This window comes from Panthera leo, chromosome F2 (genome assembly GCF_018350215.1).
Source record: "Panthera leo isolate Ple1 chromosome F2, P.leo_Ple1_pat1.1, whole genome shotgun sequence".
Classification (NCBI taxonomy): domain Eukaryota; kingdom Metazoa; phylum Chordata; class Mammalia; order Carnivora; family Felidae; genus Panthera; species Panthera leo.
Genome location: NC_056695.1, coordinates 46,065,023 through 46,087,112, shown reverse-complemented (window position 1 = coordinate 46,087,112; position 22,090 = coordinate 46,065,023). Strand labels below are relative to the sequence as shown.

General features: G+C 39.6%; 1 protein-coding gene across 15 annotated transcripts in view; it reads left to right on the top strand.

Annotated features, from left to right (window-relative positions):
- Window positions 1–2,684: 2,684 nt before the first annotated feature.
- RGS22 (regulator of G protein signaling 22) overlaps window positions 2,685–22,090 on the top strand; it is a 176,608-nt gene continuing 157,202 nt past the window's right edge. For 11 of the 15 annotated variants that reach the window (XR_006198137.1, XR_006198136.1, XR_006198135.1 and 8 more), the window contains exons 1-2: window positions 3,477–3,544; window positions 19,962–20,024. Coding sequence is in view for 1 of the 15 variants with exons in the window: in XM_042923381.1 (XP_042779315.1) it covers window positions 2,829–2,853; window positions 3,336–3,364; window positions 19,962–20,024 (117 nt within the window). In the remaining 14 variants the exon portion in view is untranslated. Of the gene's footprint in view, window positions 2,854–3,335; window positions 3,365–3,474; window positions 3,545–16,937; window positions 17,002–19,961; window positions 20,025–22,090 lie in introns of those variants that run through there. The other 4 variants (XM_042923381.1, XM_042923378.1, XM_042923374.1 and 1 more) reach the window with 4 other exon arrangements.

The window sequence follows — 22,090 nt, the reverse complement described above, 5'->3', positions numbered from 1 at the left end:
CCAAAACGTTAGAATAACTGACAACCTATGCATTTGGGTTCAAATTACAGTCTTTGTCGTTCTTGGGTTGTTTTTAAAATCTCATGAGATTATTTTTAGAAAGAAACTCTACATAGCATGGTTGTAAAAGAGCAAGACTTTGGAATCAGACCTGGATCAGCTTGCGGCTTCAACACTTTAAAGCTGTTTGTCTTTGAGCAAATTATCTCACCTCTGGAAGACTCAGTTTCCTAAACTGTTGGGAATAATACCAGTCTCTTACAGATATTGTTAGAGGCCCATAGTAAGTGTGCAATTAGTGTTAGCCACACTTGATGATAAAACAACAATTGACCTCCCATTGGTGTGGTTATCTGAAACAGGGATAAACAAATCTTTTCTGTGAACAGGGCACAGTGCAGAATAACTACAATGCAGAGAAGATATTTCAACAAATATTTACAAAGTGGCAAGCACTCAATAGAGTGAGTTGGAGGTCGGGATTGGGGGTGAAATAAGATGTATCTCTTTCAATCCCCAGGAGTTTACTGTCTGCTAGGTGGCACTGAAGGTAGAGGGTACACCTCTCTGTACAGATTATTTTAATATTAGTATGTTTTTGAGATACGAGTTTTTTGTTTTTGTTTTTGTTTTTTTTTTTTTTTTTTACCAAGGATACAGGAACAATAGGAGAGGCCAGTGAAAGGAATTCATGGGAAGGTACATTAGAGAAGATGACACTCAAGCTCACTATTGGAGAATGAGAAATTTTTGCTTGAAAAAGGCCAAAGGGCTTCCCTAGCAGCAAAAACAGCGCAGGCAAATGCCTAAAAAGCCTATTTATATGTCAGCTCTCAAACTCACATCTCCTACATTTCGGGCAAGTTCAAAATCTTCACTTGGATGGCTCATAGACTTCTTAAACTCTCCCTCGCAACGTGGTCCACTCACAGCTTTCCTCATCTTCAGTGATGGCACCTCTATCCTTCCGTTTGTTCCTGCCAGAATCCTTGGAGTTACTCTCAACTACTTCCTTTGTTTCATTCCCACAGTCAACTTGTCAGGAAATCTGCTTGGCTCTACCTTTAAAATACATGCAGAATCTGAGTTCTCAAACCTGTTACTGCTACCACCGTGGGTTGAGCCACCATCAGCCCCTGTCCCCCTCTACCTGTGCTCAGGTACGTTCTCTATACAGCACCCAGAGTGATCCTTTTACATAAAAATGCGATCATGATACTTCTCCGCCTAAAACTTCTATGGTTTGCATTTTGACAGAATGAAAGCTGGGGTCCTTGCAAGGGCTGACAAAACCCTTCCATGATTTTTTGCCTCACACCTCCCTTTACCTTTCTATTTACTTATTCACCCTTGACTTCATTTGGCCCTCTGAGTTTGGTTGGTCAAAGTAGTGGTTTACAGTTTTTTCTCTTTGCCTATGTACTACTGAAAAGGGAATAAATATAGCTAGGCAGGTGTTACGGTTCCTTGCTTTACAAGCATCCATTGTCTGACTCCTTGCTTCCTTAAGCATTCGCATACTTGTAGGACCCTGGCAGGCTTTGGATGTCCTCCATACCGCCTTAGGAGGCAAATGTGGAGCCACTGAAGGTTTAGATAGGTCATATTTGCATTTAGATTGCTTGGCTTTCAGCATGGGGAAGGGATTTATGGGGAACTCCTCTGGAAGCAAACAGTGGACAAGGGACAAGTTAGGAAGTTTTTACAACACTCCAAATGGGGGCCTGTGCTAAGGCAATTGTTGTTCATGGGAGTGGAGAGAAGACTCTGGATTCCAGAAATGCTTCAATGTAGACTTGGCTTAGTACGGGGTTTCTGGCTTGAGTCCCTTGGAAGATGAAGGTACCACTTACTGAACATGGGATTTACCTAGAAAGATGAAATTCAAAGATAATGAATATGGAAAATGTACATATCCTTTTGGATATGTTGATTAGGAAGCATCCAAGGAAGAGCTACCACTGAGTAATGTACAGCAAGGAATTGGATTTAGGGTTCTTAGGCTCAGAGGGAGCCTGAGGTGGAAATCTGTTTAGTTGGGAAATGTGAGTTGACATGACTTTTCTAAAAATCTCCTCCCCCTCCTCCGCCTAATCCTAATTAGAAGTACCGTTTTTCTTTTTTTCGAATTTCACTTTTAAACTCTCTGGAATACACACTATGGGCATACTCAATTTATTGTCGTCACAGCCTCCTCGGGTAATTTTTAAAGCTTAGATGATATCTTGAAAACGCAGCAGTCGTAACCGACTGGAGCAAAAAAATGTGGGGCAGATCTGGTTCCCACAGCGCACGAATATGTGCATTTTCACAGCGAGGGTGAGCTCAGGCACTGTGTGTGGTGGCTCTGCCCTCCTTCAGTATCAAGAAAACTCCTGGGGCCCGACTCCCCTTTCTGCCTCCTTTTCTCAGGAGGCCCCATCAGGGCCGCTCTCCCGCCCCCACTCGCCCGCGGGTCCCTTTCTCACTAGGAGACACCAAATTTCCTGGACGGGGCGGCCGGGATTTTGCTCGAGGGACCAGGCCCGAGTCGCGGTCCCCACAGGAACGAGGCCCGGCGAGTTGGGACTCTGCGCGGGGTCCCCCAGCCCCTGGCGGCGGCGCCCGCCCCCTGCCCGGGAGGAGGACGGGCTGCGGCGGCCCGCATTGTGTCAGCTCCATAGCAACTCAGCCGCGGCGGGGGCCACGCGCGCCGCTCTGCGTCGGCGTCCGCTCTGCGTCGGCGTCCGCTCCCGTCCGGCTCCCTCTCCCGGGGAGAGACGGGCGCTGCCCGGCGGTGGCGCCCTGAGGGCCCCGCGCGGGCGCCGGGCGCGGGCAACGGCGGCGGCATGCCGGAGAAGCGGCTCACCGCGGGTAGGTGCGGCGGCGGGGACCACACACCCGCCTCCGGGCTTGACCTCTCCTCGCCCGGGCGCCCCCCACCGTCCGCGCGTTAGAAAACCTGGCTCCACTGCGCCTCTCATGGCATTTTATTACGAACTTCCTCACCCCCCCCTCTAGCCCCGACCCCCCGTTTGCATCGCCTCGTTCGCACCGTCTTATTTTGTCTTCCTTAATTCTCCGTTTTGCAGCTGGAATAATGGAAGCCTACAAGGTTAACCCCAGGGTCACAGTGAATTAGTGACCAAGCTGGATTCCAGAGGCCTTTCCTCCCCACTTCCACCTTGAATTCCAACTTAAAATTCAATCCATGTGCAAAGAATGAAGAGAGGGCCAACATTTTACTGAGCTTGCCCACGTAGAAAGCAGGCCTAGGTGCCGTCTCAAATTATTTCATTTACTTTAAAAGGAAATCAGATTTGAGTGAGATAATGCCATATTTTATCTTGTTTCAGAGCCACCAGATATTACAGAAGAAGAATTTGTAAGTACCATTTAGAGGGCTATCTCCCCCTCCCCCCGTGGCTCTTTAAAAATAGCAAATCATACATTGTAGAAAAAAGCTGTAGGTTTTCTTTTCTCCTTTTTGCCAGATGAATATAATAGAAGCTTTGGTTCGGCAACAATGGTGCTGAATACAAGACCTTTTTACGTTCTTTAACAGGTACATTTTTTAAAAAGAGGCCAATTGATTTTTATGGTGGGTGCTATTTATTGTTAAAGTTCTTTTACATAAATGACTTCATTTTATTTCTCTAAACTCTTTAATGACTCTGTGAGAGGAACGTTTTATTTCTGTGGTTTTACGGTGATGTGGTTGTGAAGTTGATTGATTGAAAACAAGTGGTCGGTTTATAGTTATAATTACTTTAAAAATGTACTAAATGGGTGAGCCTGGGTGGCTCAGCTGGTTAAGCGTGGGATTCTTGGTTTCGACTTGGGTCACGATCTCATGGCTTCATGGCTTCAAGCCCCACATCAAACTCTGTTGTGGCAACACGGAGCCTGCTTGGGATTCTTACTCTCTCCTCTCTCTACCCCTCCCCCACTTGTGCTGTGTCTGTCTCTCTCAAAATAAATAAACTTAAAAAAAAAATAAAAATGTACTAAATGTTTTCAGGTCAGACTTCTGGTGAGTTGAGTAGTAACAAGTAAGTACATTATTTACTTTGTCATTTAGGTGAGTGCTATATCTAGGATGGGTTCTATTGTAATTCCTGTTGTGTATTTAAGGAACTTGCCCAAAGGTAAACAGAGAAGAGGTAGCAATGCCTGTTTCCCCGCTAAGGTCTGAGTTTGATTCCAACAGCTCTAACCACTGAAGGGGCCAAGGATAGGCTGCTCCAAGATGGGTCACTTTGGCATGAAGATTATTTTGGGTTAAAAAGTAGTTGAAACCCAGCAGATTCAAGAAAAGCTCTTAACCTCTCCCACAACAGCCTAAAAAGAATTTAGGTAGAGGACCTGCACCAGGAAGGGAACCATCACCACAAAGAACTACGTTATGATATGAACAAGGTGTGGTAGACAGGGAGGAACCTAGCAAGGCCTGTTTGATCAAAGTCCTCTACGTCCCATGGTTGCCAAGTGTCCCCAGGACACATTTGTTTACCAAACATTTACTCCTTTTCATTTTCCTGTGAATTACATTTTTTCCCTTTGAAGTCCCAGACCCGTGCCCCCTGCTTAGTTCAGAATGACCTATATGCCTCATTTTGCCTGTCTTTGGAATTTCCACGTCTTGGTGAATTCCCCATATGTACACTGTTGAATCTGATCTTCTGTTAATCTGTCCCATGTAAATTTAATTCTCAGTCTAGCTGGAAGACCATGAAGGGCAGAGAAAAATTTTTCCTTCTCTTCACCATTTCTCAATGTTATTTGCTTATGTCCTCCGGTACTTATTTCTCTTCTTGGACGAGTACCTTATTTGCTTTTGGCTTTTTATTCAACAGACACCGGTGCTTCTATATCCACCGTGCAGTGCTAGATGCTGAAGATAAGTCTCAAAAAGCTTAGGCTAAGCTTAGGGCTTAGGCTATATCTGCTAGCACCTTCCATTTTCACCCTTCCACACCGTTGGTCCACTTTGGAGAGAGAGAGAGAGAGAGAGAGAGAGAGAGAGAGAGAGACAGACATTAGGATAGAGGCACAAAAAGCATGTCAGCAACTCCACCCATCTTCTCGTTGCCTTGGTGTAACCCTGTGTTGTAGCAGATTTCTTTAAGCTGCTTCCAGAACTATTCTACATTCCAGCAGGAGGTCAGCATTTCTCGAGCCAATCAATCTTTCTTTCTTTTTCTTTCTTTCTTTCTTTTTCTTTCTTTCTGTCTTTCTTTCCTTTTTTATTTTTTGGGCATTTTTTCATATTCTTTTTTTTTTAAGTTTATTTATTTATTTTGATAGAGCCAGGGAGGGGCAGAGAGAGAGAGGGAGAGAGAGAATCCCAAGCAGGCTCTGCGCTGTCAGCACAGAGCCTGACACGGGCTTCAACTCATGGACTGTGAGATCATGACCTGAGCTGAAATCAGGAGTCTGATGCTTAATTGACTGACTCACCCAGGCGCCCTTGGAGCCAATCTTTTCCATACAATTCCAGCATCAAGTCTCCGAGGGGCACTCAGCAGCATTGCACTTAACCATTTGAGCAGGCTGCTGACCTTTTCAGGTCTTTGCAGCCATTTGGGAACTCTTAGGAGAAGGCTTTATTAGCTACCCCTTTTTTCTCTTGGTGTCTGTGCTACCACCATCTCCCGGTTGTCCCATCTGTCATGTCGATGTTCCCATTTCTGGCTTCTCTTTCTTTGCCCACGAAAGCGTTGACCTTCTTCGGGATTCTGATCCACAGGCTCTCTCTGGAGGACTTCTTCTATAGTTTTAGCCACCCTTATTTCACCGGGCTTCCAGATCTATACATCTCCAGCCTAGGCACCTTTTCTGATGCCAGAACTCAATATCTGTTGGGTCATCAGGCACCTTCATCACCTGGATGTCCCTATTTCACCTCCACAGTCACATTCCACATATATTTACCTCTGTTTTTCTTTTTCTTTTCTTTTTTTTACATTTTATTTATTTTTGAGAGAGAGAGAGAGAGCGTGTGCACACAAGTGGGGGAGGGGCAGAGAGAGGGAGACACAGAATCCGAAGCAGGCTCCTGGCTCTGAGCTGTCAGCACAGAGCCTGATGCGGGGCTTGAACCCACGAACCGTGAGATCATGACCTGAGCCGAAGTCAGTTGCTTAACCGACTGAGCCACCCAGGCGCCCCTTTACCTCTGTTTTTCAAGAGTGTGGTCAGGTGAACTCACCTCTCTGCTCCCCTGCGCCCTATGCTGGTTTTCTTCCTCTTTTTCTTGTTTTGGTGAATGGTACCACTGGCCATTCAGTCATCCAAGCCAGAACCTTTCTTCCCGTTTCTTCACCTCCTGCCTGCAATCATTTACCAAGTTCTTTCATAGCCAGATATTTTTCTCCATCCTCACAGCTACTGTCTTATTTCAGGCCCTTATCCCTGGGCCTGGACTTTGGCAGTTGTCCTAACTGATATCACTGCCTCCAATAGTCCTTCTGTCGACTCCAGTTTTTCTTGGCCTGAAGCTTAAAGTGCAAACTCCTGAGCATTGACTGTGCTGGATGATATTTCTTTGCTCTGTCTACCTTTACATTTTCCTTCTCCCATCCCTCCTACCCTGGCTGAAACATTGCTATGAACTCTAAAAAAAATTACCGTATTACTTAATGACTCAGCTCTTTTATGAATCCTACTGTTTATTGAATGCTGACTATGTAGTATTTAACCTCAAAACAACTCCATTGGGTGGTTATTATCACCCACATTTCACAGGCGAGGAAGTTCAAGTCCACAGTGCTAACCAACTTGGCCTGAGGCCACACATCTAATAACTGGCAGAACCAGAATGTCAAACACCTCCCTTTGGCACTCACAGTATTTTCTATATTACATGTGAATGTCAGGCAATGTGTCCCTATATAACTTTTCAGCCTTTTTAAACCTTCCTTCCCACAACTTTCTGTGTGGTAGATAATGTCATACTGTTTGGGGGATTATAGAGTATGTCCACATACCTTCTGCCCCGGCCAAACTGCCCTTCTTGCCTTTGCTGCGGAGTTCTGTCTTGGTTACCCTCCCCCTCTCTTTCCCAGTCTTGCACACCCTTCAGGGTCCAGTTCATCTCCTCTGTGAAACCTGTCCAACCTCAGATCATTTGGACTGCCTTTGAACTCTGTGCAGCTCGTGGTGGGGACCAGTTTGTGACCAGCTCCCCAAATTCATGTGCTCACCAAGCATTATCTGTAGGTGAAATAATTCACACCTTGTACATGTATTTACCTCTGTTTTTTCAAAAGTGTGAAAATATTTTTTCTTTTATTATTAATTTTAAATTATTAATTTAAAAAATATTAAAATATTATTTTATTTTATTTTATAGAAAGATAATGCGACAGAGCTCTCTAGTTCCCCTAAATTGATTCTACCCTCTTCCACAGTATATAAGAGATACACTGCTCTCCATTTTAGACTACATTTTCTAGTGTTCCTTACAGCTAAATGTGGTTATGTAACCAAATTGTGGTCAATGGAATGTAAGCAGAAGTGTCGGGTCCTAATTCTGGAAAGCTGAGGTTTATAGAGATTAAATAACTCACCCCTAAATAGGTCACACAGCTAGTACCTGGTCAAGCCATGGTTAGAATCTGAGTCACTCTGACTCTAACACTCACATAATGTAAAAGGAGAGAACATGCCGTTTTTCTTCTTTCCTGCTGGCTGGAATGAGGATGTGATGCTGGAGCTGAAGCAGTCAGCTGGGATCATGAGTTCGAAGTGGTGTCCGGAGGACAGCAGATCCTTCATCATACGGTCATAGGGACCTGAGCACCTGCTGTTTGAGGCCAGTCCTGAACTGCTTTTGATTATATGAGAGAAATAAACTTGTATCATAGTGTTATTTCGTTTTTCCATTATTTAAAAAAAAATTTTTTTTAATGTTTTTATGTATTTTTGAGGCAGAGAGAGACAGAGCATGAGCAGGGGAGGAGCAGAGAGAGAGCAGGAGACACAGACTGGGAAGCAGGCTCCAGGCTCTGAGCCATCAGCACAGAGCCCGACGCGGGGCTCGAACTCACACACCTTGAGATCGTGACCTGAGCCGAAGTTGGACGCTTAACCGACTGAGCCACCCAGGCAACCCCTCGTTTTTCCATTATTGACAACAGAGTCTATACTACTATAAAGTGCTCCTATATTCACAGGAACTTTTTTCGTACTGTATTTTTTCCATCAGTGCTGTAAAAAGTACAGTGCTGTTGTGGACATCTGTAAAATACGTTAACTCTTACATGAGATCTTCAGCCTCAAAGGACAGAATAACTATGTTAGGATAAATCATTTGTGGTCAGGGACACATTGCCTGACATTCATATGTAAAATTTGCAATTTCGTAACAAAACTGGCAACTATTACAGGGCTGGTACTATGTCTCAGTACATCTTCACGTTCCCTAGAGGGTGTAGTACAATGTCCAGAATATACTATTAGGTGATTAATAAATTTTGGTTGATGGCTATCTTCATACATGATAATTAGTGTGATTTGTTTCACTTATTTTAATTTAATTTTATTATTTGTTTACTTAAAAACTTTTTAGAGTGTAGTTGACACACGATGTCATATTAGTCTCAGGTGTACGACATAGTGATTCAGGTTCTTTATACATTATGCTATACTTCACTTTTTTTTTGAAAAGTTTCATTTAATATATATTCTATAATTCTTTTTTTTATGTTTATTTATTTTGAGAGAGAGAGGGAGAGAGAGAATCCCAAGCAGTCTCCACACTGTCAGTGCAGAGCCCAACACGGGACTCCGATTCACAAAACCATGAGATCATGACCTGAGCCAAAAATCAAGAGTCAGATGCTTAACTGACTGAGCCACCCACTAGCCCCTATATTCTATATTTCTTAAACACCTCTCTGGTGGCATTTTTCTACTTTAGTATTTTTGTTAACTTTGTATTTGTTTGATTTTTGGTACTTCTGTTAGGGAAAATATATACACAAGAAATTTAATACACTATATTTTCTCCTTAGTTCCTCTGGGAGTATATTTTTAACTATATAAGCAATGTATGAATATTGTTATAAATACTTCAAATAATGAAAGTGATAAAGTGAATGCTTCTTTTCATCCCTTCCCTTAATCCAAACCTCTCTCATTTTTATATTCCCTAAAAACTGAAATATAAATCTGTCATAGCAAGAAAAGTAGAGTTCAGACTGCTTTATGTTACATTGGGATTTGATTATGTGCTAGGTATACATTGAGGAAAGTTTAAAGTGAGAGTGACTCCTAAATTATTTTTAGCTTTAAAATAGAAAATAAATTCATATTAAAGACTTAATTATTTGACTCTTAAATCCAAAATAATCGTATTTTTTTCTTGTGCCCCCAAAACTGTTTGAAACTATGCAGGCGGGCATGTCATGACTCAAAACAGTCTTTGTAGAGTAAAAATTTTGTAGTACAATGATTTCTTTTTTTTTTTTTTTTAAGATTTTCTGATATATAAAGCCCACAGTTTCATTAATTTTAAAAGCAGATGCCATTTAAAAAAAAAAAAGAAAAGCAGATCCCTTTATTTTTACCATCAAAACAAGAGGGACTGTACCTTCAAGCAGTATTTACGTATTTAACTTATTAAGAAGGATACTCATTTTTAGCTAATCTTTTGCTCGTTCAGCTTCATATTATGCTGTCTGTATAGGTCGAGTGAAATTAAAGTCCACACAGAGGTGGCATTATATGGAAATGGTGGAGGGCAGGAGCAGGTAGACATAGGCACCATTCCTTCCCCTCGGTTCCCTCTCTCTTCTTAAGAGCGTGCACCACAAGTGTTTCCAAGAAGTCATTTGGAAACAGACAGGTCCTGCACGTCCTTTGGAAAGTGTTAGTCTGTTTGGAATTCTTCCGTCTCAATGGAGTCCAGTTCTCTGGTTGGAATCGAATTTCTGATGCTTTCTGGAACTGCAGAAACTGCATTAGAAGTTCCACCAATAAGTTAGTGAGCAAGCATATTGTTAAGCAACTCCTTGCACTTACAGCTTTAATTAGGCACTACTGGGGACACACATTGTCCACTAGTATTCCCAAAAGTGGTATAGTTTCTGATTGGAGAGATGACCTTTAATGTGAAACAATAAGAGGATAAGCAGTTTATGTTTAAGTGTGAATTTTGAGGTTTGAATCAAAAGTGCATTAGGACTTAGGGAAACTTTTTACCCATGGGTAAGGTGTGGGATGGAAGAAGAGGTGATACATTTTTAAAATTTTATTTATTTTTGAGAGAGCACAAGCAGGCTGGGGGGGGGGGGGGAGGTGGACAGAGAGAGAGGGAGAGAGAGAATCCCAGGCTGACAGCATGAAGCCCAATGCAGGGCTTCGGCTGATGGACTGTGAGATCATGGCCTGAGCTGGAATCAAGAGTCAGGCACTTAACCCACTGAGCCACCTAGGCGCCCTGAGGTTCTCTCTTTTAAATTAGAATATCAGGTTGTAAGGACCTTTGTACAGGGAGAAAGCCTTAGGGTATTTGGCCAAATGAACTGACTGCAGCCAAGTAGGTATGATTAGAGATGAAACTGGATAAAAGGGAATTGAGAGCTTCCTTTATCTTCCCCAGATCTTTGAGAATTTCTTCCAGTAGAGAGAGTGAGAACAGAAATCTGTTGCCTAGTAGATGCTGATTGAAATTTGTGATGGTAACTGTTAGGAATGAAAGGAGGAGGGTCCATACTTCTGGCCTTTATTGCATGAGACACCCTTATTTTCTGCCTCCTTCATACACTACATTCATAATACAGTACAATTTTGTGAACCAGATGGGTCTGAGAAATACGCCACGAGTTCTTAAATTTCCCCAAATGCTTTGATGGTAAGCAGGGTGCACTTTCAACAAGCCACCTTGTGGAGTGTGTTTCTCCTTGTGTTCTCCTTATCTGACTCTTTTCCTCTTTTTGTAATATCTCTCCTTTTTATTTTAGTGATATTGTTTTACTAGAGTCTTTATTAGGCTACCAGTCTTCTCAGCTTTCATATCCTTAATGTAATCATTCAAGCATTCATTCAACAAAAATGTTGTAATTATCTATTATCTAAAAGCATTGGGAATCGAAAAAGTGAATAAAAAAGAACCTTTTTCTTCCAGAAGTTCACAATCCAGTGGGTGGGACGTGTAAACAGACAATTTTAGTGTGAAGTGTTAAAGGTTGTGATAGGGGAAAATAGGTGACCACTACTCTAGACTTTGGGGAAGAAAAAGGGTAGGCAGGAGAATAAGGCAAAAAAAATTTTTTTTTTCTAGGTAGAATAATCAGCATGTGCAAAGGTGTAGAACTGTAAAAAAAAATTGCTATGACTGAAGCATGGTGATATGAGTTGAAGCTGGACAGCTGGGCAGTAGCCAAATTGCATTCATTATAAACTCTTTTTGTGATAGAAAAGGGTTGGGGGTTAGGGGGCAGGTAGATCTCTTGTATTAATTGAAATGTGATTAGAAAGACTGATTCATAGTGTGGTGTGGGTAAGGAGGGGTAGGGAAGATAAGGTTTGGCATGTTATGGACAGCAGGGTGAAGCAGAGGTCCTAGGTCTGACCCTTAGTGGATGGGATCCCAGGATAGTGGTCAGAAGATGATCACATGTCCAGGGGCTTATTCTAGAGGTGGTGATAGTGATTTGGGATCTGTCATTTAGTACACAGGAGGCTAAGAAGGCTGATCATCCATAAGGTGCCAAGAACCTTGACATTGTTTCCTTGTACGTAACTCCCCCCTCCATTTTATTATGAAAAACTTTAAACATATGAGAAAGTTGCAAGACTTGTATAGTGAACACCTATATACTCACCACTAAGATTTCACAGTTATTAACGTTTTGCTACATTTGGTTTTATGTGTTTCTATCCTGTCCACCATGCCATCTATCCATCAATCCACTTTTAAAATATGTTTCAAAGTAAGTTGCAGGTATCCACATGATACATATCAACCCTAAACATTTCTAAGCAGGAATTTCTAAGCATGAATATTATAAACTACTGTTTTGTATTAGTTTGTGGGGTTCTTTTGTTGATGTAAAATTTACGCACAATGAAATAGAAAAAATTTTAAGGCGGGGGAGGGGGGCCTGGGTGGCTCAGTCGGTTGAGCGGCCAATTTCGGCTCAGGTCATGATCTTGCGGTTTGTGAGTTCAAGCCCTGTGTTGGGCTCTGTGTGGACCTCGGAGCCTGGAGCCTGCTTTGGATTCATGTCTCCTTCTCTCTCTGCCCATCCCCTGCTTGTGCTCTGTCTCTCAAAAATAAATAAATGTAAAAAAGGTTTTTTAAAAAAAATTTTTTAAGGGTACCATTTGATGAATTTTGACAAGTGTATCCAACGATGTAATCCAAACATTCATTAATATATAGAACATTTCTATAATCTTAGAAAGTCTCTTCAAGCCTCTTCCTAATTTCTTTTGCCTCCACTCCCCTAAGACAACTACTGTCCTATGTTTCACCATAGATTAGTAGCATAGATTATAGATTTTATTTAGATTTAACTTCATGTAAATAGAATCATACAGTTAGTTTTCTTTTGTGCAAGTCTTTTGCTCAGCATAATGTTATTAAGATTCATCCATGTTGTTGAGTGATTCTGGTGTGTGCATACCTTTTATTGTGGTAAAACATAAAATTTAATTTACCTGCCATTTTGAAGTGTACAATTCAGTGGCATCGAGCACCTTCACACTGTGGTACGGTATTCCCCACTATCCACGTCCACAAGTTTTTCATCTTCCCAAACTGAAACTCTGTATTCATTAGACAGTAACTTCCCATTACCCCTCCCATAACTCCTGGTTACCATTATTCTACTTTCTGTCTTTACAGATTTGACTATTCTAGGTACCTCATATAAGTGGAATCATACAGTATTTGCCCTTTCATGTCTGGCTTGTTTTACTTAGCATAACATTTTCAGGGGTCATCCATGTTGTTGTATGTATCAGAATTTCATTCCTTTTTTTTTTTTTTTTTTTTTTTTTTTTTTTTTTTTTTGAGAGAGGGCGCAAGTGAGAGAGGAGCAGAGAGAGAGAGAGAGAGAAAGAGAATCTCTTGAGATGCAGAGAGAGAGAGAGAGAGAGAGAGAGAAGTGGGGCTCAGCTGGGGCTCGTGTTTTATATGAAGTGGGGCTCGAGCTCACCTGATGCAGGGCTCATGTTCACCCGATGTAGGGCTCAAATTTACCTGATGTGGGACTCTAACTGATGAACTGTGAGATCATGACCTGAGCCGAAGTCGGATGCTTAACAACTGAGCCGGCCAGGTGCCCTGGAATTTCATTCCTTTTTAAGGCTGAGTAATATTTCATGTGTGTATTTACCATATTTTGTTTATTCTTTCATATGTCAATGGGCATTTGAGTTATTTCCACCTTTTGGCTATTTTGAATAATGCTGCTGTGAACATGGGTGTAGAAAATTCTGTTTGGGTCCCTGCTTTTCAGTTCTTTAGGGCTTATACCCAGAAGGGGAATTGCTGGGTCATATGGTAATTATATGTTTTACTTTTTTGATGAACTGCCATTTTGTGTTCCACGGCAGCTGCACCATTTCACATTCCCACCAGCAATGTACAAGAGTTCCAATTTCTCCACATCCTCACCAATACTTGTTATTTTCCTTTTTTTAAAAAATAGATGTGAAGTGATATCTCATTGTGGTTTTGCCTTTCATTTTTTATTGCTATTGATCTTGAGCATCCTTTCACATGCTTTTTCACTATTTGAATGTCTTCTTTTTTTTTAATGTTTATTATTTTTGAGAGAGAGAGACAGAGACAGAGGGCAAGCAGGAGAGGGGCAGAGAGAGAGGGAGACACAGAATCTGAAGCAGGCTCCAGGCTCTGAGCTGTCAGCACAAAGCCTGATGCGGGGCTCAAACTCACACACTGTGAGATCATGACCTGAGCTGAAGTCGGCCACTTAACTGACTGAGCCACCCAGGCCCTCCTGAATGTCTTCTTTATAGAAATGTCTATTCAAGACCTTTGCCCATATGGAAGATTTGGATTGTTTATCTTTTTCTTGCTTATCATGTATATGATTTGCAAACATTTTCTCACATTCTGTAGGTTTTTTCACTTTCTTAAGAGAAGGTTTTGATGCATAAAATTAAAAAATTTTTATAAAGTCCCAATTTATTTTTTCTTTTGTTGCTCCTGCTTTTGGTGTAATATCTAAGAATCCACAGGCAAATACAAGCTCTTGAAGATTTATCCTTATTTTTTTGTAAATATTTTGTAGTTTTAACTCTTATGTTTGGGTCTTTCATCAATTTTGAGTTAATTTTTGTGTATGGTTATAAGGTCAGGGTCCAACGTCAAGGTCAGGGTCCAACGTCATTAAGTTTTCTTAGCACCGTTTGTTGAAAAAGAATGTCCTTTCCTCACTGAATGGTCTTAGTATCCTTGTTGAAAATCATTTGATCATGTATGAGAAGATTTATTTATGGACATTATTCTATTCCAGTAGTCTGTAAGTCTGTCTTTATGCCATACTGTTTTGACTACTTTAGTTTTATAGTAAGCTTTGAAATCAGGATATAGGAGTCCTCCAACTTTGTTCTTTTTCAAGGTGGTTTTGGGTATTTAAGGTCCCTTGAAATTCCATATGAGTTTTAGAATGAGTTTTTCTTCCTTTTTTAAAATCTTTATTTTTTTTTAATGTTTATCCACTTATTTTGAGAGAGACAGAGAGAAAGAGAGTGAGAGAGAGACATGGGAGGGGCGTGGGGGGTGGGGGGGGACAAGAGAGAATCCCAAGCAGGCTCCACACTGTCAGCACAGAGTCCAATGTGGAGCTTGAACTTATAAACCATGAGATCATGACCTGAGCCAAAACCAAGAGTCAGATGTTTAACTGACTGAGCCACCCAGCCACCCCTAGGATGAGTTTTTCTATTTATGCAAAAATAAATAAATAAATAAATAAAAATAATGTTATTGGGATTTTGGCGGAGATTGTGTTAAATCTGTAGATTGCTTTGGGTGGATTGTCATTTTAACAATATTGCTTCCAATTCATGAACATGGTATGTCTTTCCATGTACTTACATCTTCTCTAACTTCTTTTCAGTAAATTCTTTGTAAATGGAATTATTTTCTTAATTTCCTTTTTGGATGTAGGTAACTTTTTAATATCAAGTTTTATAGTTGAAATGACTGTATGCAATTACTAATCAGGACTTTTTAATGGTGATCCCTTATAATTCTTGAATAGTCTCTATTGGTAAAAAACTGTATCACCCAATAAGAGTTAAAAATTTTTAGACAATTTTTGTAACCATTTAAAATTGCAAGAGTTGAGATTAAAATTTAATAGTTCTTTTTTTCATGACAAACACAAAGTTAATATTTCTTAGGATAAAGAAATAGATTTAGAAATCAATAAAATGTGGGGTGCCTAGGTGGCTCAGTCAGTTAAGCATCTGACTTCAGCTCAGGTCATGATCTCACAGGTTTGTGAGTTCAAGCCCCAAGTCAGGCTCTGTGTTAACAACTCAGAGCCTGGAGCCTGCTTCGGATTCTGTGCCTCCTTCTCTCTCTGCCCCTCCCCTGCTTTCACTTTCTCTCTCTCTCTCAAAAATAAATAAAAGTAAAAATAAAAAGAAACAAATCAAAATGTTTCATATCAAATATTTCAAAGTAATGATGAAAGTCTGTGTTGCAGGATATGCATACGTTTTTTGACTGATCACCTTATATCTAGCTTGGATACTACTACAGGCATACATCGGTTACCAGTGGACAGAAATATCTGATATATGTGAAGGCAGAGATTTGGAGCTGTCATCTGTAGCCTTCCGGGATCTCCCTTCCCCCTTTCCTCCAAGCTGTCAGCACCTTTGTCTTGTGCTGTTTTCTTGGACATCTAAAACAAACTCTTCTGGGAGCTCCATGGGACAGTGTATGCTCTGCACATAGCTAATAAATCTATGTCCAGGGGCTTGAGCAACTCGTTGGCTTTGCTTAGTGTCTTACAGAGGAGCAGTGGGTGTGGAATGTGACTCATAAATCACTTTATCCAGGGGAGGAAGATGGACATGAGGAGTACCAAACAAGGTTGCTCACAACCTTGAGTCACCATCCTGGGAGCCCCAGCCATTCCTGGCTGTGCCTGGTTGCCTTGAAGGCTGAAGAGGTCCACTTTCATTTGACCCGTTGAACTCCATTGTCTTCCCCTAGTGAGAAGCTCTGGTCTAGTGATTGGCTTGTTTGGAAAGGAGAAAAGAAAGATCATGTGTAATTTAGGAAGAAACAATAAAAATAGGTGCATCCTGATGGCTGTAATTTTTGAAATACGGTCTGTCTTATTCACTGACTGATGATAGCATTCCTAATCTAAGGTGTGTCAGTATAGGATTCAGCATTGGATATTAGATGAATAGCTTTGGTGTAATGTGGGAACGGCTGGAAATGAAGTTGGAAACATGGATTATTTTTCTACTTCTGCCATTAGCTAACCGTGATCACTTTTACTGTGTTTTGATTTCCACGTTGCTTTGCTCATGCATTTTTCCCTGTGCTTTGCATTGTTGCTTCTCATTTATGTATTTCTAATTATAGAATTGAAGTTACTTCAAATGCCATTTTCTCCACTTGAGTCTCTTCTGATTCCTCCTACCAGATAATATCTCCTTCTTTTGAGAGGAAACATTTAATACTATAATTTTCTTTTGGCATGTATCATATTCTTTGGTGGACTATGGTTTATGTCTATGTATATCTTACTTCATCTTCCTTGTTTACAAGGTCTTCTTTGTATATCTTGCCTGTTTTAGAGTGGTGAACTAATTGTAGTTTATCTGATTTGAGGGCTCAGCAAAATAAATTCTTAAGCAAAAAATTTTTTGTCTACCATAATTAGCCAGCACATATAAACTATTTTGCTTAACCCTCTTTCAGGAAGAAATTTGAGAAGTCTGGACTAAAAACGGAAAAGCTGACTTCACTTTCACAGATGGCACACCTGTAATACATGAAAAAACAGGTTTCAAGTGTGTATTCAATTCTGAAAAAATGTTCCTACCTTCCATTGCATCATTCAGCAGAGAATCTGTGCTGCAAAGTTTGCAGTCAGGTTCATGGAATGATGTAATGGAGGAATTGATTGTAACTCAGTTTTCTTCTTGATTGTGCCATTAATAACCATCACCAGTTTATTGGTTATTTGGAATATATTAATCCCAAGCATGGAGACTTAGTTCATTTTAATACAGCCGTGTGACTAGATTGTGGAAACTTACAAAGAGTAAGTTTCTTTCGATCAAGGCCTTTTTTAAATGAAGCGTTTTGAGAATAAAGTGTTTATGAAGATCCTTAATAAATAAGGATAAATAAATAATACGTAAAGGGTTTCATAAAGATCCTCATTGGCTCACTGATATGACAAACTATCTGAACATGTTGGACTAGAAGCTTCAGTGGGAAGATACGCTCATTTATTTAGAGACGTGCAGGCCTTCCCATTGAAGTGCAACAGGAGAACTGAGTCGGCACTTGGAGACCATGCTTATTTCCCTTGCAGAACTTCCCTAGTAGCAGCAGAAGTGCTGATATTTCATATGGGGAGAAAGCAAGATACAGCTTCAGAAAAGAAATACAGATTTTGATGTTTGTGAATACTTGGAGTTTCTATGGTTGGAAATGCAAACCTGAGGATGTGACCGAACGCCAGAGAAATGCCCTATCAGTGTGGTTCAGTTTCAGGGCACCTGAGGTTGCTGGAAGCAAACTGTTCACCAGGTAGGGCAGTGCTACTTGATGAGGGTTTGTCGACCAGAGCTGCCTGAAACTCTCATCAGTCCTTGTTGAGATGAGTTCAGAAGTCGAGAGCAAACATGTAAAAACTTTATGGTATGTTGACAGAGTCTGTTTGTATCTACTGAATTTAGTAATAAACCATTGGGCTTTTGTATTATGCGTATCTTTTATTTCATTTTCTAGTAATTCATTCTTATTGTATTTTATAGGTTATTTGTCTGAAACTTAGGAAACACACAAAACAAAACAGCTACTTCATCATAGATAGTTTGGAACTCATTGAGTTACAATCTCTGAGAAGGGTGAGGCAACTGGAAATGAATATATGAGTCTGAGGATTATCTAGAAATTTGTGGCCATGTGACTGGCCATATTCTAGCAATATTTAGGTGCACCTGACTCTGTGAAATGCACATTCTGTTTGATAGGTAAAATTTAAAAATAAGGTGCTATTTTAGAAAAATTAGTAAGGGACAGTACTCCCTTACTGTTATTAATTAAAATACTCATGCTTCCCATCTGAGGATTTTTTTTTTTTTTAATTTTTTTTTTTCAACGTTTTTTATTTATTTTTGGGACAGAGAGAGACAGAGCATGAACGGGGGAGCGTCAGAGAGAGAGGGAGACACAGAATCGGAAACAGGCTCCAGGCTCCGAGCCATCAGCCCAGAGCCTGACGCGGGGCTCGAACTCACGGACCGCGAGATCGTGACCTGGCTGAAGTCGGACGCTTAACCGACTGCGCCACCCAGGCGCCCCCCATCTGAGGATTTTTGATCATGAGCCCAGTAGTACAAAATTTGGCCACCCTTACTGTGGGACAGTGCCCTCCATCTAGGAGATCCTAAAAATATTTATTAAATTCAGTTGATTTCTCTTAAGACTTAGCAGAAAGTAGATAGTTCACTAAATAAAGTCCAGAAAATTAAAGTAACTTTGAAAGGTAAAATTTGAAAGCTTATTAGCTGTATATCACCTCTATCAGCCTTGCTCTGCTTTGTTAAATCTTCGCCAGTCAGAACTTTGAGAATATATTATTGAGGTACCACTATGAATGTAGATGGTTTATGAGATGCTAAGTGTGTTGTTGTTTTAATCAGTTGAGATTTTTAGTAAGCTAAATCCTTAGTTTTAAAGTTCAGATTTTTAGTACGTTCCTTGATGTAAGTCCTGTAAGTGGTTATTTATAACTCTATACTAATTGTACTACAAATACTTAGAGAAATTACCCTGCAAAATCTATTTTCCAAGTCAATATGCTAGAGTATCTTCCTTACACTGCAACACTATACTTCAACAAATTTTAAAAATTGGCCAATATAAGAAGAAAATAATCAGCCATATGGAAATAATAGCATTGTGTCATATTGTCAACTTTCATGTTAGATTTGCAAAGTGGAAATATAATTATGAATAACAAAATAAACACATGTACTGTATAGCAGAGTATGCCATGATATGCTTTTGACACAATGGAAACAATTGCTAATAAAATAAGGTGTTTTATTTGGAAGAGAAAATTTGTTCTTGGCAGGGGCTTTCCAATTTTGCCAGTTTTAAAAGTGGCTATGTTGGTGGGTGAGATAGTTATGGAAAAAATATATACAATCTTTATGCTTAGAACACATGCATTGTCAAAGTTTCTTCATGCAAATTACTAACTGTCAGATTACTAAAGCTGTCTCATTCTGGGGAGGAAGCGGTAGAATATTTTCTTTACTTAGTTTATCACTTCCATTAGGCAATTTAAGAAATTTACATTCTGAATTTCATTTTAACTTCAAACACGGTTCTGTATTGATTCTGCCATTATTGTAATGAAATATATTTAATATAATATAAATAAATATCATATACATAAGTGTATAAAAATACGTCTGTAGGAAATTTACCTTGTGTTGAGTTTTGTACTATATTTCATTTAAGTGCTGTGCTATATTTTTCATGTGTTCTGTTTTCCAGCTAGGCATACTGACAAAATCTTTTAAGAGTGTGCTCCATTCTGTTTTCTTCTTTCTTTCCTCCAGAGATTGTAGCACTGTGTTCTATTTATAGTGAGCACTTGCTGTTGACAGACTGAAAAAGATCTGAGGATCTACATTATAATCTTTTGATAAGCAGAATTAGAGAATAATATTGGCATGTTTTAAAACATCTCAGTATAAGCATAATATTGTGTTTTATATTTTTTCAGGAAGATTCTTTGGCAACAGATGATTTCCTTGTGGACTACTTTAATGAATTCCTAAGCCTTCCAGTGAGTATATTCTTATGTTCTATGGAATATATTATCAAAGCAAAATATTGTAATCACTGGATTATTTTATAAGGTAACTTTATGAAGGATAATCTCTTTCAGAATTATTAATGAAAAGTAAAGTTTGTATCTTTTTATGGAGTTAATCATTTGGGTTTGAATCATATTTGGAAATTACTGAAGAAAGCTGCATCAGTTGTACAACAATAAGAATGAATGAATGAATGAATGAATAAGAAAGCTGGAATTTTTAAAACAATTTTTAAATGTGTATTCATTTTTGAGAGACAGAGAGAGACAGAGCATGAGCTGGGGAGGGGCAGAGAGAGAGGAAGACACAGAATCTGAAGCAGGCTCCAGGCTCTGAACTGTCAGCACAGAGCCTGATGTGGGGCTCGAATTCACAGACCGTGAGAACATGACCTGAGCTAAAGTTGGATGCTTAACCAACTGAGGCACACAGGCACCCTGAAAGCTGGAATTTTTCTAACCATTAAAAGTATTTTGTACAAAAAATAATAATAAAAATAATAAATGTGGATAAACTAGAAAAGAAGTATTCTGTACAAAATCTGATGCTATTGTATTTGGCACTGTTTCAGGCTTTGAACAGAGGTGATAAAGACAAAATATAAAAAAAAAAAAAACTGTATTTCTTGACTCTAGGCAATTATTGTCATCCTTTTGTACAGATATTAAAGTGGAATTTGTGTCTAAGTTAACTAGAATTTTATATTAATAGTAAATAAGACATAGGTGGATGCCAAATAATAGAATTTTAGTCTTTCAGAGCATTGACTGATATACTTAAGTATCAAGGGGGTTGGGGAAAGTGAGATGGGAATGCATAAAAACACTTACAGTGCTTGGCAAATAAAGTTAATCAGGAATTTCAAATAAAAGAAAGATAAGAAAAGGTTTTCATTATTATACAAATGCAAAAACTTTTTTCATTAACATATTTACCAGGGAAATTTTGGAATATAAAAATGTCACAAGTAATTTTAGAGGGTGTGGGCCATAATATGTTACTTTTAATTAAAATTTTAAAACTTATTTTAAATTTAAATTTTAGTGCAATTTTGGCTTCAGGAGTGGAATTCAGTGATTCTTCACTTACCTACAACACCCAGTGCTCGTCACAACAAGCACCCTCCTTAGTACCATATCCCGTCTAGTCCATCTCCCACCCACCTCCCTCTGTCAAACCATAGTTTGTTCTTTATCATTAAGAGTCTCTTGTGGTTTATTTCCCTCTCTTCTCCCCTCTCCCTTCCACATATTCATCTATTTTGTTTCTTAAATTCCACATATGTATGAAATCATATGATATTTGTCTTTCTCTGATTGACTTACTTTGCTTAGCATAATACATTTTAGCTCCATCCACATCATTTTAAATGGCAAGATTACATTCTTTTTTTGATGGCTGAGTAATATTCCATTTTGTGTGTGTGTGTGTGTGTGTGTGTGTGTGTGTGTGTGTGTATTTATATATTTGTATGTCATATCTTCTTTATCCATTCGTCAGTCAATGGACATTTGGGCTCTTTCCAGAGTTTGGCTATTGTTGATAATGCTGCTATAAACATTGGGTACATGTACTCCTTCAAATCTGTATTTTTGTATCCTTTGGGTAAATACTTAGTAGTGCAATTGCTGGGTCTTAGGGTAGTTCTGTTTTTAGTTTCTTGAACCTCCAGAGTGGCTGCACCCATTTGCCTTCGCACCAACAGTGCAGAAGGATTCCCCTTTCTCTGCATCATCGCCAACACTTGTTGTTTCTCGTGTTGTTCATTTTAGCCATCCTGACAGATGTGAGATGGTATCTCATTGTGGTTTTTATTCATATTTCCATGATAATGGGTGATTTTGAGCATCTTTTCATGTGTCTGATAGCTATCTGGATGTATTCTTTTGAAAAGTATCTATTCATGTCTTCTGCCCATTTCTTAATTGGATTTTTTGGTGTTGAGTTTGATAAGTTCTTTATAGATTTTGGTTACTAACCCTTTATCAGATATGTTGTCTGCAAATATCTTCTCCCATTCTGTAGGCTGCCTTTT